General features: G+C 43.7%; 2 protein-coding genes across 15 annotated transcripts in view; one reads left to right on the top strand and one right to left on the bottom strand.

The window, feature by feature from the left end:
- Nucleotides 1–2,125: 2,125 nt before the first annotated feature.
- On the bottom strand, nt 2,126–8,279 carry Mrps18c (mitochondrial ribosomal protein S18C). Of its 3 annotated transcripts, none has more exons than XM_052735519.1 (6): nt 8,069–8,279; nt 7,297–7,352; nt 4,430–4,513; nt 3,469–3,526; nt 2,330–2,389; nt 2,126–2,268 (listed from the first exon to the last, which is right to left on the bottom strand). In XM_052735519.1, exons 1-6 carry the CDS (start codon nt 8,157–8,159, stop codon nt 2,261–2,263), a joined length of 357 nt encoding a protein of 118 aa, XP_052591479.1. In that variant the 5' UTR covers nt 8,160–8,279; the 3' UTR covers nt 2,126–2,260. The 3 variants fall into 3 exon arrangements, with proteins under 3 accessions (XP_052591479.1, XP_052591477.1, XP_052591480.1); XM_052735517.1 differs by having other exon boundaries at nt 2,126–2,246; XM_052735520.1 differs by lacking the exon at nt 4,430–4,513 and having other exon boundaries at nt 2,126–2,246.
- Nucleotides 8,280–8,324: 45 nt separating this feature from the next.
- The window catches only part of Helq (helicase, POLQ like), a 38,429-nt gene continuing 33,481 nt past the window's right edge, over nt 8,325–13,272 (top strand). For 8 of the 12 annotated variants that reach the window (XR_008217569.1, XR_008217570.1, XM_052735506.1 and 5 more), the window contains exons 1-2: nt 8,343–8,636; nt 10,319–11,012. Coding sequence is in view for 9 of the 12 variants with exons in the window: in XM_052735506.1 (XP_052591466.1) it covers nt 8,457–8,636; nt 10,319–11,012 (874 nt within the window). In the remaining 3 variants the exon portion in view is untranslated. Of the gene's footprint in view, nt 8,637–10,318; nt 11,013–13,272 lie in introns of those variants that run through there. The other 4 variants (XR_008217571.1, XM_052735514.1, XM_052735515.1 and 1 more) reach the window with 4 other exon arrangements.

The following is a 13,272-nucleotide window of genomic DNA, read 5'->3' as shown; positions in this document are numbered from 1 at the left end:
TTTTTTTCTACTTCATTAAGATTCTTACTGAAGAGAGAGTCCAGTAATTGAGAGTGCTTGAAGCACTCCAGAGGACTGGAGTTTGGTTCCAGCATCCACACTAGACAGCTCACAACCACCTGTAGATTGTGGTTCCTTCACAGGCCATGGGTCCTGCTCTAGGGGAGTCAATGAGCTCTTTGCTTTCTCTCTGTCTCTCACACACACAGCATACCCACAGAGAAATAAACATAAATAAAAATAAATCTGCTCTGCCAGACAAGTGGTGACACACACCTTTAATCCCAGCACTCAGGAGGCAGAGGCAGGCCAATCTCTTTGAGTTTGAGGCCAGCCTGGTCTACATGGTGAGTTCCAGGACAGCCAGGGCTACAGAGAAACCTTGTCTTAAAAAAAACAAAAGAATTAAATCTCTTAAATTAAAAAAAGAACAGCTCTTATTTAAAATGCTGACAGTATGTTAAGGTGGACTTAACAGCGTGCATCCATGTGTAGTTCACTCCTCAGGCAGACGACAGGAGTCCAGGGATTAGAAACTTGCAGATGCACTTGTTTTCCACCTATTTCATGGCATGCACACATGGTACCTTCACACTTCACTCTGGACATTAACACTGAACGTATACTTCCCCCTTGTTCTTCCACTGTGGCTTCCTAGAGAAACTACTTAAGACATAATTATATCTAGCAGTGGCACTTCGACTTGGGTGTTGATATGCATTGGTAGTTCTGGAAGTCACCTATTACCCAGGGGATGATCTGTACAAACGGCTGGGGTGTTTCACTGGTAATGTAGTAACGGGTGCTGTTCACGGCAGGGAAAGAAGAGCCATAGTTGTCAATAGATCCTTCTCCCATCACAGAGGACTGAAAGCAGATTGTCTATGTGCCATCCCTTCCTGTAAGGAACACTGTCTAAGGACACACTGGTCCAGGAATAGTTTGTCTTACAGGGACTGGCCCAATATCAATCAACCCCAGTGTAACCTCTGCAAAGAGAACTCACAATCAGGCATTTACTAGCTAGAAAACGACCCCAGGAGCCCAGGAGATGTCTCTGGTCAGCAAAGTGCCAAGTAAGCATGAGGACTTGTGTCTGGAACCCCAGCAATGACATTAAGATAAAAGGCCAGGGGTGGGGGGTGGAGAAGGGGCTAAGGCACAGTGTAAAAGTGCCACACAAGCCTGACAACCTGAAAACTGGTCAAAGGAGAGAACTGACCAGCCAAGTGCTGTTTTGTTTGACTCTGGCACAGTGGTGTGCACGTGTAGTCCCAGCCCCGAGGATGCAGAGGGAAGAGGCTCCCTGGGGCTTGTGAGTCAGACGGTCAGCCTAAGTGATGGTCAGCCCAAGTGAACTCCAGATTCGGTGAGAACTCGTCTCAAGACATGAGGTGAATAGGCCAGCACGATGGCTTGATGGGTTGAGATACTTGTGCTAAGCCTGGAGACCTGGGTTCGGTCACCAGAACACATGGTTGGAAGGAGAGAACCAACACCTGGACAATGACCTCTGACCTCCACATTTGCCCTCATGGCAGGCACACACAAATCAGTGAATAATTTTTTATATAAAAAGGTGGAGATACATTGAAAAAGACGCCTGATATAAACTTCTAGCCTCCACAAACCCCTGTGCATACATGCACACCAAAACCACAAAATGACTCCAAGCAGGTTGAACTTCCCCCAGCCAGGTACATGGCATTCAAACACTACCTTTCTTTCTTTCTTTCTTCCTTCCTTCCTTCCTTTTCCTTCCTTCCTTCCTTCCTTCCTTTTTTTGGAGCTGAGGATCGAACCCAGGGTCTTGTACTTGCTAGGCAAGCACTCTACCACTGAGCTAAATCCCCAACCCCCAAATACTACCTTTCTATAACCATTCCCCTAAAACCATCCCATTTGTAAGAACAGAATCTGGGCTAGGGTGGAATTCTAACAGAAGCCCTCCCCTTCCATAATCAAAGAAGCCGTGACAACCATGAGGTACCACCTTTATCAAAGTGTACAATGTAACGTCACCATCTTAAGCAGTGTGTCCAGAGAACACTCACTGGTGTGGAGGGGCTGCATCCCTCCTAATCCATTGAAAGACATTTCTACTCAAATTAGTTTGAATCAGTGCTGACGTAGCCACTTCCAGGTTTATTGGCAGTAACTTTACACAATTTATTCCCGGTATCTGATGTTACAAACTTTGGGGTCTTTGAGATATGCAGGATCCTTGTATGTTACTGGCATAAACCCTGTAAAGAGATAATTAAAGTTCTTCACAAAGACAATGAGCAAAATCTTAACTAGTTCCATTCATTTGTGCAGGCGGACTTACCCATTTTCTGAGCTCGCTTAATGGCTTTTGTTATTTCTTTCTGTTTCTTTCCACAGAGACCTGTGAAAACAGAAGAGGTGCTTTCTTACACATCAGAAATGCTAATACTACATTTACAGCAGTTTTCTAAGTTGAATACTGGTGAGTTTTTTTTTTTAAGGAAGTAAAAAATCTCCTGTGGGTCATTCGATCTCACACACTCGATTCTGTTACTATGACTCAATGACAACCATGTGGCCCTATGTAAACAAAAAAGCAAATGACAGTTTGCATAGAGCCACCAGTTGCTGACACTAGGTTTTAGTCTAAGAATGGCAATTTTTTTTTTTAAGATTTATTTATTATGCATATAGTGTTCTGCCTGCATGCCAGAAGAGGGCACCAGATGTCATTACAGATGGTTGTGAGTGAGCCACCATGTGGTTGCTGGGAATTGAACTCAGGACCTCTGGACGAGCAGCCAGTGCTCTTAACCTCTGAGCCATCTCTCCAGCCCCAAGAATGCAATTTTAAAATATTTAGTTTTCCTGTCTTTAATGGAGGTGGCGTATGTGCACATGAATGCAGGTGCCTGCAGAAGCTGGCCATGCTGTATTGTATTCCCTGGGGCTGGAGTTAGAGAAGATTCTGAGCCACCTGACGTGGATGCTGGGAACCGAACTCCAGTCCTCTGCAGGAGCAGTATGCATTCTTAACTGCTGGGCCACCTGTCTAGACTCAAGATACAGTTTTCCTTAAGTCCAAATTCCTGTATGCTGTCACTCTGAAGTTAAGTGTGAATAAAGAAGGCAATTGCCCCTTGCACTGAAGGTAACTCCTTCCCTAAGGACCTCACTCCAGTCCCTGTGGCAGCAACTTCATAGTGACACAGCATGATTTGAAAACCTGAGATTCTCCTGAAATAACAGAAGCAATAAATGTGATTCTTACCTACATTTATATTTCTTTTTTTTTTTTTTTTTTTCGTTTTTCGAGACAGGGTTTCTCTGTGTAGCTTTGCGCCTTTCCTGGGACTCGCTTGGTAGCCCAGGCTGGCCTCAAACTCACAGAGATCCACCTGGCTCTGCCTCCCGAGTGCTGGGATTAAAGGCGTGCGCCACCACCGCCCGGCCTATATTTCTAAGATTAAAAAAAAGTACCTGTTATGTGCCTTCCATAAATGCATCCGGTAAATGGAGAGATAAACTGGGACAAAAGCTGTTTGGGGGTTATATTTGGAAGGAAAAAATAATATTAGTATATTTGTTATTCAACCCTGAATGTGTAAATTTAAAAATTTTTTAGAAATGACCTTCAAGTTATGTAAACATTTAATATGTTTCAGACAAAGTTAATAACATGAAATAAAATACCATGTAGCAAAAAAGCACCCTTTAAAAGTTAACATCTAGTGTATCAAAAACTTGACAAGACTAAGTAACATGAGTCAGCCTACCTGCTAGGTGCCAGGGCTACTGACTCCCACAGGCACCTAGAACACGGCTGCTTACAGCCAGTCACTGGATACTTGGCCCGTCATGGCAGGCTATCGAATGAGCTCTTTGGAAACACACAGACTAGGGCATTTATTTTAACTTATTCTTATTGAACACTTTAATAACACTTTCTAGATACTAGGCACCGTCCTTGGCTCTTCCCACAATCATCTGCTGCATTGTAGTTTTTTTATAATCTCTTGATTTTTCTCCTTCAAAGGTAGCTATCGCTTGATACTACTGTGAAAATACCTAACTCTAATATCATGCACTTTCTAATTTGCTGAAAACTTACAGAGGAACAGTATTTAAAGCGATAGCATATGACAGTGAACTGCAAAGGTCAACTTCACAAGAGGAACTTTCCCAAAGCACTCCAGTCTATCAATGTACAGTGAGCTACTGAGCAACAATAAAGAGGAGAAACACTTAGCCATAATATGACCGTGGGGAGTGGGGGGCTCTGAACTGAACAGAGATAACACAGGAGGTTATAACTAGATCGGATATCATCAAGTTGCTGAATCCGTCCTACATAAAGCCTGAGGACAGTGACATGATCCTCTGAGCAGATGAACCAAGAAGAGAATCCTAGTCAAGTTCACAGAGGCAAACCAACGCTCACCTGTACGTTCTTATAATCTACTCGCTTCTCACACAAAATACACTTCTTAAGGGGCTCCTTATAGGGGTTTTCCATCGGGATTGGCTAGGATAAAAGAAGCCTTGTGATGAAAACATGTTAAGACTGAGTCATAAAAGTTACAGCTATAGCTATACTTATTTACACAAGTACTTTATTTTGTGTCAATCTGGCTACAGAGGGATTACCTCATGAAAGATTCTGCAATGAAAAGTCATTTCTACAGAAAAGGACTTCCAAGGTAAGCACACTGATCAAAGGATTCTTTGCTCATGTGCTGTGTTTGGATTGCAGATGACCAAAGTGTCTTAGTTTATTTAAAATTCATTCAATTAAAAAATTATATTTCAAGATAATTCTTTGGTATACATATAATTTTATCATTGTCTTTCAGATTTATATATTAAGTGTCTGTGTGTGTGTGTGTGTGTGTGTGTGTGTGTGTGTGTGTGTGTGTGTGTGTGGAGTGCCCACACAGTCCTGAAAAGGGCAATGGATCCCCTAGAGCTGGAGTAACAGACAGTTGTTAGCTGTCCAATGTGTGTGGAGCAACTGAACTTGAGTCTTTTGAGTAGTACATGCTCTTACACACTAAGCTATCTCTCCAGCCCTTAAAATTAATTCAGTTTCACTTCAAGAGAAAGGGACAGCACAACAGATAACATGCAATTCCTAAGTTAGGAGAACTGCTAACTTTACTCATCCCCAAATTTTCTGTCCGGTGTTTTCTCACTATTACATTTTATAAATAGGTAATGTTCCATGGCTTCCTGCAATAAAAGGTTCATTAATATCACCCTAATAGACTGCCATATAAGTCCGTGTGGGCCCATTTAGTGTTTCTATCCTTGCTGTTTCTGATACAGTGCCTCCCTCTTACTATAAACATACTTGTCGCCAGTATAGAGACATTTAAAACTGTTTTAAAGTTCTTGGTTAGCATATAAAGAAACAGGATTCATTATGTAGGATTACATTTCTGTATATATGTGTGTGTGTGTGTGTGTGTGTGTGTGTGTGTGTGTGTGTGTGTGTGTGATTATACTTTTTTCCTATTTACCTTCTACAGCTCTCACTCAGCCTGCCTCTCCCCTCTTGCAGGCCCCCTTCTTCATTCCCAATAATATCCTTTTCTGCTTTTAAAATAAGACTAACACAACATGTGTATTCTATGACCCTCTTTGTGCCCCTGCCCTTCTCCTCACAGTCCCTTTTCAACGTTCCTGTCCCATGGTTTTTGGGTGTTTTGTTTTGTTTGTTTGTTTTTTAGGGGAGGGTTTGTCTCTTCAAATAGGTTCTCACTATGTGGTCTCAGCTGTCCTACAGCTTGTGATGTAGCACGTGATCGTCTCAGACTCCCCACCCTTCTGCATCAGCTTTCCAGTTGCTGAAATTCCACGTTTTACCGCCACACCCTGGCACAGGGTCTTCATTCAGAAATGGCTTTGAAATCTATAATCTCCCTTAACTGTGACAAATGAGTATGACTGTGTGTGTGTGTTTTCTGTGGAAAAGACACATAATTTTCATTAGTCACAGTGTGATTCATGGACTAAAAAAGAAGAGTAAATGCCCTTTATTCTTTTCAAGTGTGATGTATGAATGAGATGACTAAGATAGATACACATTTGTTTAGACAAATCCCTTGGTATTTAATAGTTCCTTAAGATTTGTTTTCTTGCTTTTTTTTTTTTTTTTTTAAACATTTGATTTTAGCCAAAAGGCCAAAATTGATTGTTTTTGTTGTTGTAGCCCAGGGTGGCCTTGAACTCAAAGACCCTCTTGCTTCAGCATCTTAAGTGCTATTACAATATGTGTGTACCACCATGTCTAGCTTGCCTTGAATTTTCTTAATCCAATTTATAATCAGTTGAGATATAAGCTATATTCCTTCTCAACTCTAGCTAAGTACTTGTATGGTGTGATTAGGCGCCCACAACCATGTTCATACTTTAAACCCATAAAAATACACCTACAGTTTGGAAGCAGCTGTTTAAATGTCCTAAAGTAAAACTAGTTTGGTAGGAGGCAGAGGCAGGTGGATCTCTGTGAGTTCAAGACCAGCCTGGTCTACACAGGGAAACCTTGTCCCAGAGAAAACAATACAACATTAATTTGTACCTCTTATCAAGGTAGCCTGTCAAAACCGATAAATTAAAGATAGTGCCATCCCCAAATTCCATTATCTATAATTATCTATCTACCCAAGCTATCTTTAGAAATTCTCAAATCATATATCCTTTAATATCTAGGAAGAAAAATATGGTATTACAGAAGCCTGAATCTAGGAATTCTCTTCAAAACCCAAGTGACTATAGTCAGTAAGTTATACTTTCCAAACTCAAACATTATTTTGTTTTGTCCTATAATTGAGTTCCAACTAGTTAAAATATATAAGAAAAAAAAAACCTAGGCCGAATTTGGAAATGGCTTAGTAATATAAGGGGGAAAAACCTGGGGCTGGATGGGTGTCTGTGGTTCAAAGCACTTGCTTTTACTGAGGACAAGAGCTAAGATCCCAGCACCCACATTCAGTGGCTCACAACCACCTCAAATTTCAGTTCCAGGGGATCTCCTGCCCTCTCTGGCTTCCACAGTTCCCCCTACCTCAATGTACACACAAATAATTAAACGCTTTCTTTAAAAAGTAAGAAATCTTGCCGGGCTGTGGTGGCGCACGCCTTTAATCCCAGCACTCAGGAGGCAGAGGCAGGTGGATCTCTGTGAGTTCAAGGCTAGCCTGGTCTCCAAAGTGAGTTCCAGGAAAAGTGCAAAGCTACACAGAGAAACCCTGTCTTGAAAAACCAAAAAAAAAAAAAAAAAAAAAAAAAAAAAGTAAGAAATCTTACCAGGTCCTCACTGCTGGCTACCTGTTGAAACTGTGAACAGCCTCTTCTCCACAACGCTGTCATTAAATAGAAATGGCAATAACCCGATTATTTTCATTCACTTAATATCTAACAAAGACTTAATGTCTTAAAAGAGGCTACAAGACTCAAAAGGCAAGATATAGTGCGGGCATGGGGTGCACACATTTAATCCCAGCAATTGGTAGGCATAGGCAGGTGGAGCTCTTGAGTTCAAGGCTAGCCTAGTCTACAGAGAGAGTTCCAGGACAGCCAGAGCTACATAATAGTGAGATCCTGTTTCAAAACAAAACAAACAAACAAACCTGTACACTATCAAATAAGGGTTTCATATTCCTTTTACTCAGTGATTGGTTAACGTCCTGTTAGGATTTGGGGCACAACAGGACTTAAAATGAGCGATTCCCAAGGCTTTGGATTAAAGGGCATATATATTTCCTCTCCTATAAAACCTTCCTCCTTTCTACAGTTACCAGCTTGCAATGGTACAGAAGCAGAAAGGCACTGCCATCCCAAAGGGAAAACAAGAAAAAGATTCAAGTCGTTGACAGAGAAGCATAGAAACAAAAATTAAAAGTAAAGAGTTGACTACACCTCAAAGTCCTCTTCAGCTCTGAGAAACCAGTCTAAGGCGATTCGAGCTTCCCACCCATCTTAAACCTAGTCGTGGAGAAATAGTCTTTTGCTAACAGCAAAGCCCGCCATCGACAATCGGAAGCAGCCTGCGGCTGGAGGGCTCTGCCGGAGACTTTACCCGCGTGAGTTCCGCGATCCGCGAGGCCGACTGCCGCGGTTATCCAGCTCTTCCTCCCTACACCGCTGCACACTGCAACCACAGCGGCCATGGTCCTCCGCCCCTCCTCTTCCTTTCCGCTTCCCTAATCGCCCCGACAGGTCCTTGCCGGTACTCTTCCCTCGTGGGCCCGGGGATTCTATGCAAAGGTTCCGGGTGCGAACGCGGACAGGATTTCAAAGCGACCGCACGGTACCGTTCTGTTCCCGCCCTCCCCGGGCCGGAAGTCACGTGACACACAGCCTGTGGCGCGTAGAGATGGAGAGCTGATCCCCGGGCACCTGGAGCGCCGGATGGGTGGCGGTAGCTTGAGTCTGGACCTCGGGCGGCCCGGCCCTCCGCCCCAGCCATGGAGGACGGCGGTCCCCGCATCCGCCGGCGGGTGTCCGTCCGCAAAAGGAGCCGCGGCAGCCTAGAGAGCCTGTGTGCCGCCCCCGCCCCGGCCGAGCTCCAGCCCGCCGGGGACCCGGAGGACGAAGCGGCGGCCGGGAGCCGCCGGCGGAAAACTGGGAGCCCGGAGCCCGCCCAGGTACAGCCCCGCTGATGCCCCGCTGATGCCCCGCAGAGCCCGGTCCGGTCATCACCGAGGGCTGCGGTGCCGACCCGCGTCCCCTGCACCGGGCACAGCTGCGGGGGGTTGAAACGTCCCAGGTGCACAGGGTTGACTGGTTAGATGCGTGACCTTCGTGTGCTCTTCTCATCTTCGTTATCCTTGCTCACCACACTTGGGAGACACCGCCTTAAGCCTTCTAAGTGGATGTGAGACGTACACACGCACACACACGCACCTTGCTCACCACACTTAGGAGACACTGCCTTGAGCCTTCTAAGTGGATGTGAGACGTACACACACACACACACACACACACATATACACACATACACACACACACACCATCCCTGACATAAAAAGTGTTCGCGGGGCAGTTAACTGGCTTGACAGACAGAAGGCCAGCCTTCAAAATGACTCGTTTCTACTTTACTAATAAAACTTTTTACTGGTGACCTGTGACGTGCTGGTTACTTTATTAAACTAGCCATATTATCTAGAATTTACAACAGCAACCGGGCCCTGGGAAGTTGAGAAGCTCAAATTGTAACTCTAATAAATATTACCTCCCAGTTTACATCTTTTCTGTTCAGTACGCCACCCCACGAGTGTGCACACTCTTGTCTCAAGTCCAAGTTCAGAACAGAATTTGCTTGTAGTGTCTAGTGGTACAACCATGATTTTGTAACAGGCCAGCCTCTATGTTAGTGCCTGGATAGGAAATACCACAGTTATTAGAAGCATCTATTGAACTCACAACCTGATAGGCGGCTACCACTCTTTTGTTCCTTAATGCTTTAGCACAGGTTTAAGAATTAAAATCTCTGGGGTTGGAGAGATGACTCAGTGTTGAAGAGCACTGGCTGCTCTTCCAGAGGACCTGGGTTCAATTCCCAGCACCCACATGGTAGCTCACAGCTGACTATAACTCCAGTTCCAGGGGACCCAATACTCACACAGACATGCATGCAAGCAAAGCATATAAATTTTTTTTTTAAAAATTAAAATACCGCTGGGCGGTGGTGGCCCACGCCTTTAATCCCAGCACTCGGGAGGCAAAGGCAGGCAGATCTCTGAGTTCGAGGCCAGCCTGGTCTACAAAGCGAGTTCCAGGAAAGACGCAAAGCTACACAGAGAAACCCTGTCTCAAAAACCCAAAAAATTAAAATACCAAATGTTGGGGGTTTGGGCTCACCAATGGGGGAGGAGGCTGGGCTCACACTTCACCTAAATAAATAATTTAGAATTCCAGTATCACCCGGTGGGCTGAGCTGGGGATGTAGCTGAGTTGGTAGAATGTTTACCTAGCATGCACAAAGCCCAGTGCTTGATTCCCAGCACCTCATAAAACCAGGTATGGTGATACACTCAGGAGATAGAGGCGGGAGGTTCAAGGCTTCAATACCTCTGTTATATGAGATTTTGTTCTAACTAAAAAAAAAAAAAAAAAAAAAAAAAATTAAAGCATCCTGATACCCCATAATCCAGCAGCACTATTTAGGCAGGTCAGTTCAACTCTCTGGGCTTGTTTCTTTCATCTCGTGATGATAATATGTATTCAGAGGATAATTTGCATATAGTGGTATGTTTGGTATAGTCCTTTGCTGGAACATTTTTTATTCTTGATGAAGATGGAATTCATTTATGTGTTTTTGTTTCAGGAAAACGACAGCGAAGAGGACATGTTCAATGACTATGATAGCTTTGCAGAAAATTCCTTTTTAGCCCAAGTTGATGACCTGGAGCAGAAGTGTATGCAGCCGCCTGAACACAGGACACTTGCTACAGACTCTGCTACCCAAGATGTTTGTTCAGACGGCATCAAAAACAAGCTCGGCGTTTCCGACTCTGAGAATAATAAGTGTATAAAGAGCCAGAGTGATCTATGTGTCCCTGCTGGACCTGAACCTGAAAATGAGCTTTTATTTGATGTGCCTTCTTCTCAAATTTTATACTTTGAAAGTATGCAGAACCCTTCAAATGATTTGGGTGGTCAGTGTACTAAGGAAAGAGATGGGAACTCACATAAATCATCAAATGAAGAACCAGCCTGTGGCCGTAAAGAGCAACCACAGCAGCAAAATGATGACTTCTCTAACGTCAGAGCTTCTGCAGAGACCGAGAGGAGGAAGAGCATTAAGGACCACCTAAAAAGTGCTATGACTGGGAACGCCATGGCCCAGACCCCAGTGTTTTCTAGGAGTAAACAACTCAGAGAGACTCTCCTGTCTGAGGAAATCAGTGTTGCTAGAAAAGCAATTGAGTCACCGTCTGATGATCTCGGTCCTTTTTATTCTCTACCGAGCAAAGTGAGAGACCTTTATGCTCAGTTGAAAGGAATCAAAAAACTATATGGTAATACTTTTTATAAAATGAAAACCAAATTTATAATTCAAATAATACTAGAACATTAATTGAAATCAGTGGAAGCAGGTGGATCCCTGGTTCTGTTTCTCATCTGGAATGACCATAGATCAGTTGTGTTCACCCTGCGTCCCTATCATGGACTTCTTTCCTTTTTACCGTCTGGTCTTCCTCAAGCCAGATGTCCTGGCTGTGTCCCCTGCCTAAGTAGTCTTCAGTCCCCTCACTTCCTGTGCCCTCACTTAAGTTACAAAGACTAAGGAATCCAAGCCCAGACATGCTTCCAGAGTGGCCTTATGTTCTGCTCTTGACTACACTGCTGAGTTTTCATTCCTCATGCTTGGCTTCTCACTGTTTTCTTCTCTGATTAGCTCTTTTATTGTTTCCTTGGTATTGGCTGCATCTGAATTCTCTAACAATTTAGTTGTTTAAATTCCTTTGCTCAGAATCTTAAGTGAAAGAAATCAGTAATAGCAGTTAAAATTAAACACATTTAAAGACAGCTAAGCCAGGCGGTGGTGGCATACACCTTTAATCCCAGCACTTGGGAGGCAGAGGCAGGCGGATCTTTGTGAGTTCGAGGCCAGCCTGATCTACAGAGCGAGATCCAGGAAAGGCGCAAAGCTACACAGAGAAACCCTGTCTTGAAGAACCAAAAAAAAAAAAAAGCTAAGATTTAAGTGCAAAAAATACTGCAGTAATAATAATAATTATGCAATGTTTTTCAAAAGTCCTGGGTCCTTGCATATATTTCAGATATATCATTTTAGACAGGAACAGCAGGTGCCATATAGGAGGTCAGTCCATCAGGCACCACTTCGTAAATATTTCTGGAGAACGAATGAACTTTTGAAACGTGGATTGTCAACTCAGGACAATCAGGTTGGGGAAGTAGAATGACGGGAAAATAAAGTCTGACATCAGACTATAAGAATTGGCCGTTGTGGAGGGCTCCTAGCAGAGTGCTTGAGTCCCTCAGGACTGGGATCTGGTTCCCAGCACCCACATGGTGGCTTACAGCTATCTGTAACTCCAGTTTCAGGGGATCTGAGGCCCTCTTCAAACCTTTCTGGGGCTAGACATGCACTCATACACATAAAACAGAAGAGTCCCAGAAATTGTACGTTGTGAGACACGTGGCTCACGAGCTGCAGTGCTGGGTGTAGTGTGTACTCATTCCTGCAGTCCTCCCTTCAAGAGGTGAAAGTCAGGAGATCAGGTCACTCCCAGCTACACAGCAAGTTCAAGGCCAGCCTGGGCTATATGAGGACCCTGTCTCTGACCCTGTCTCAGCAAAAACCAAACTCTTAAAATACACATTAACTTTCTTCCCTCTGCCCTTCTGCTGGCTACCTCGCTCAGTCCGAATCTGCTGCCAAGTGACTCCCCTGAGGGCAGGTTTCTAGGGCCCTGCCTTTTTTTGTTTTGCTTTTGAGCTGTGTAGGCATTTTGTGGTATTAGAGATTGAACCCATGGCATTGAACATGATAGACAAATTCTCTGCCTCTGAACTACATTCCCAGCCTTCATGTTTTGAGACAGAATCTCATGTAGCACAGGCTTGCCTCAAACTTATGATCCTCCCACATCTGCCTCCCAAGTACTGGACGTCCAGGATGTAGCACAGTGCATAGGCGGGACTTGGACTCAGTGTCTTATGTAACTAGCAGTTTCCCTGGTATATTGGGCTTTAGAGAATTCCCAACTGCTGGTTTTTCGGCCTCTTTAACTCTGGCCTTGTTACTTAAACAGTGCCTTATCTATCAGAAAAACAGGGTATGGCAAAACAATGGTTTTACCGTGTAGTTAGATTCCTTGCCAAATACTTGATAAATTATTTGTAATGACATTATGTTGGTAGTGTCTAAAAGCCTCAGTAAATCACTGTGTATGAGTGCAAGCGCATGTGTGCACATCATGTATGGTGTGTGCGTGTGTGTAAAATGAATATAGTTAAGTTTGTGTATAAACTTCTGTAGTTTGATAACTGGTGGGTGATACCAATCTGAGGTGCTTTATGTACATTTTAAATATTTTGGTTTATTTGTGATCTGGAGATCAAACCTAAGGCCTTACACATTTAGCACTCACTTTGCTACTGAGCCAAACCTGTCAGCTTAATATTTTCTAAATATTTTTAGAGAAAAACAGTCATTGTAAGTACTTGAGAATCACTGGACAGTCAGGTGGTTTGTGTCTGTTATTCGGTCATAGCTGTTGTAAGGCCTTGAGCTGAGGCCTCACTTGGTAG

Source organism: Peromyscus californicus, unplaced genomic scaffold (genome assembly GCF_007827085.1).
Source record: "Peromyscus californicus insignis strain IS unplaced genomic scaffold, ASM782708v3 Scaffold_13__1_contigs__length_99412109, whole genome shotgun sequence".
Taxonomy (NCBI): domain Eukaryota; kingdom Metazoa; phylum Chordata; class Mammalia; order Rodentia; family Cricetidae; genus Peromyscus; species Peromyscus californicus.
This window is presented reverse-complemented; position numbering and strand designations above follow the sequence as displayed.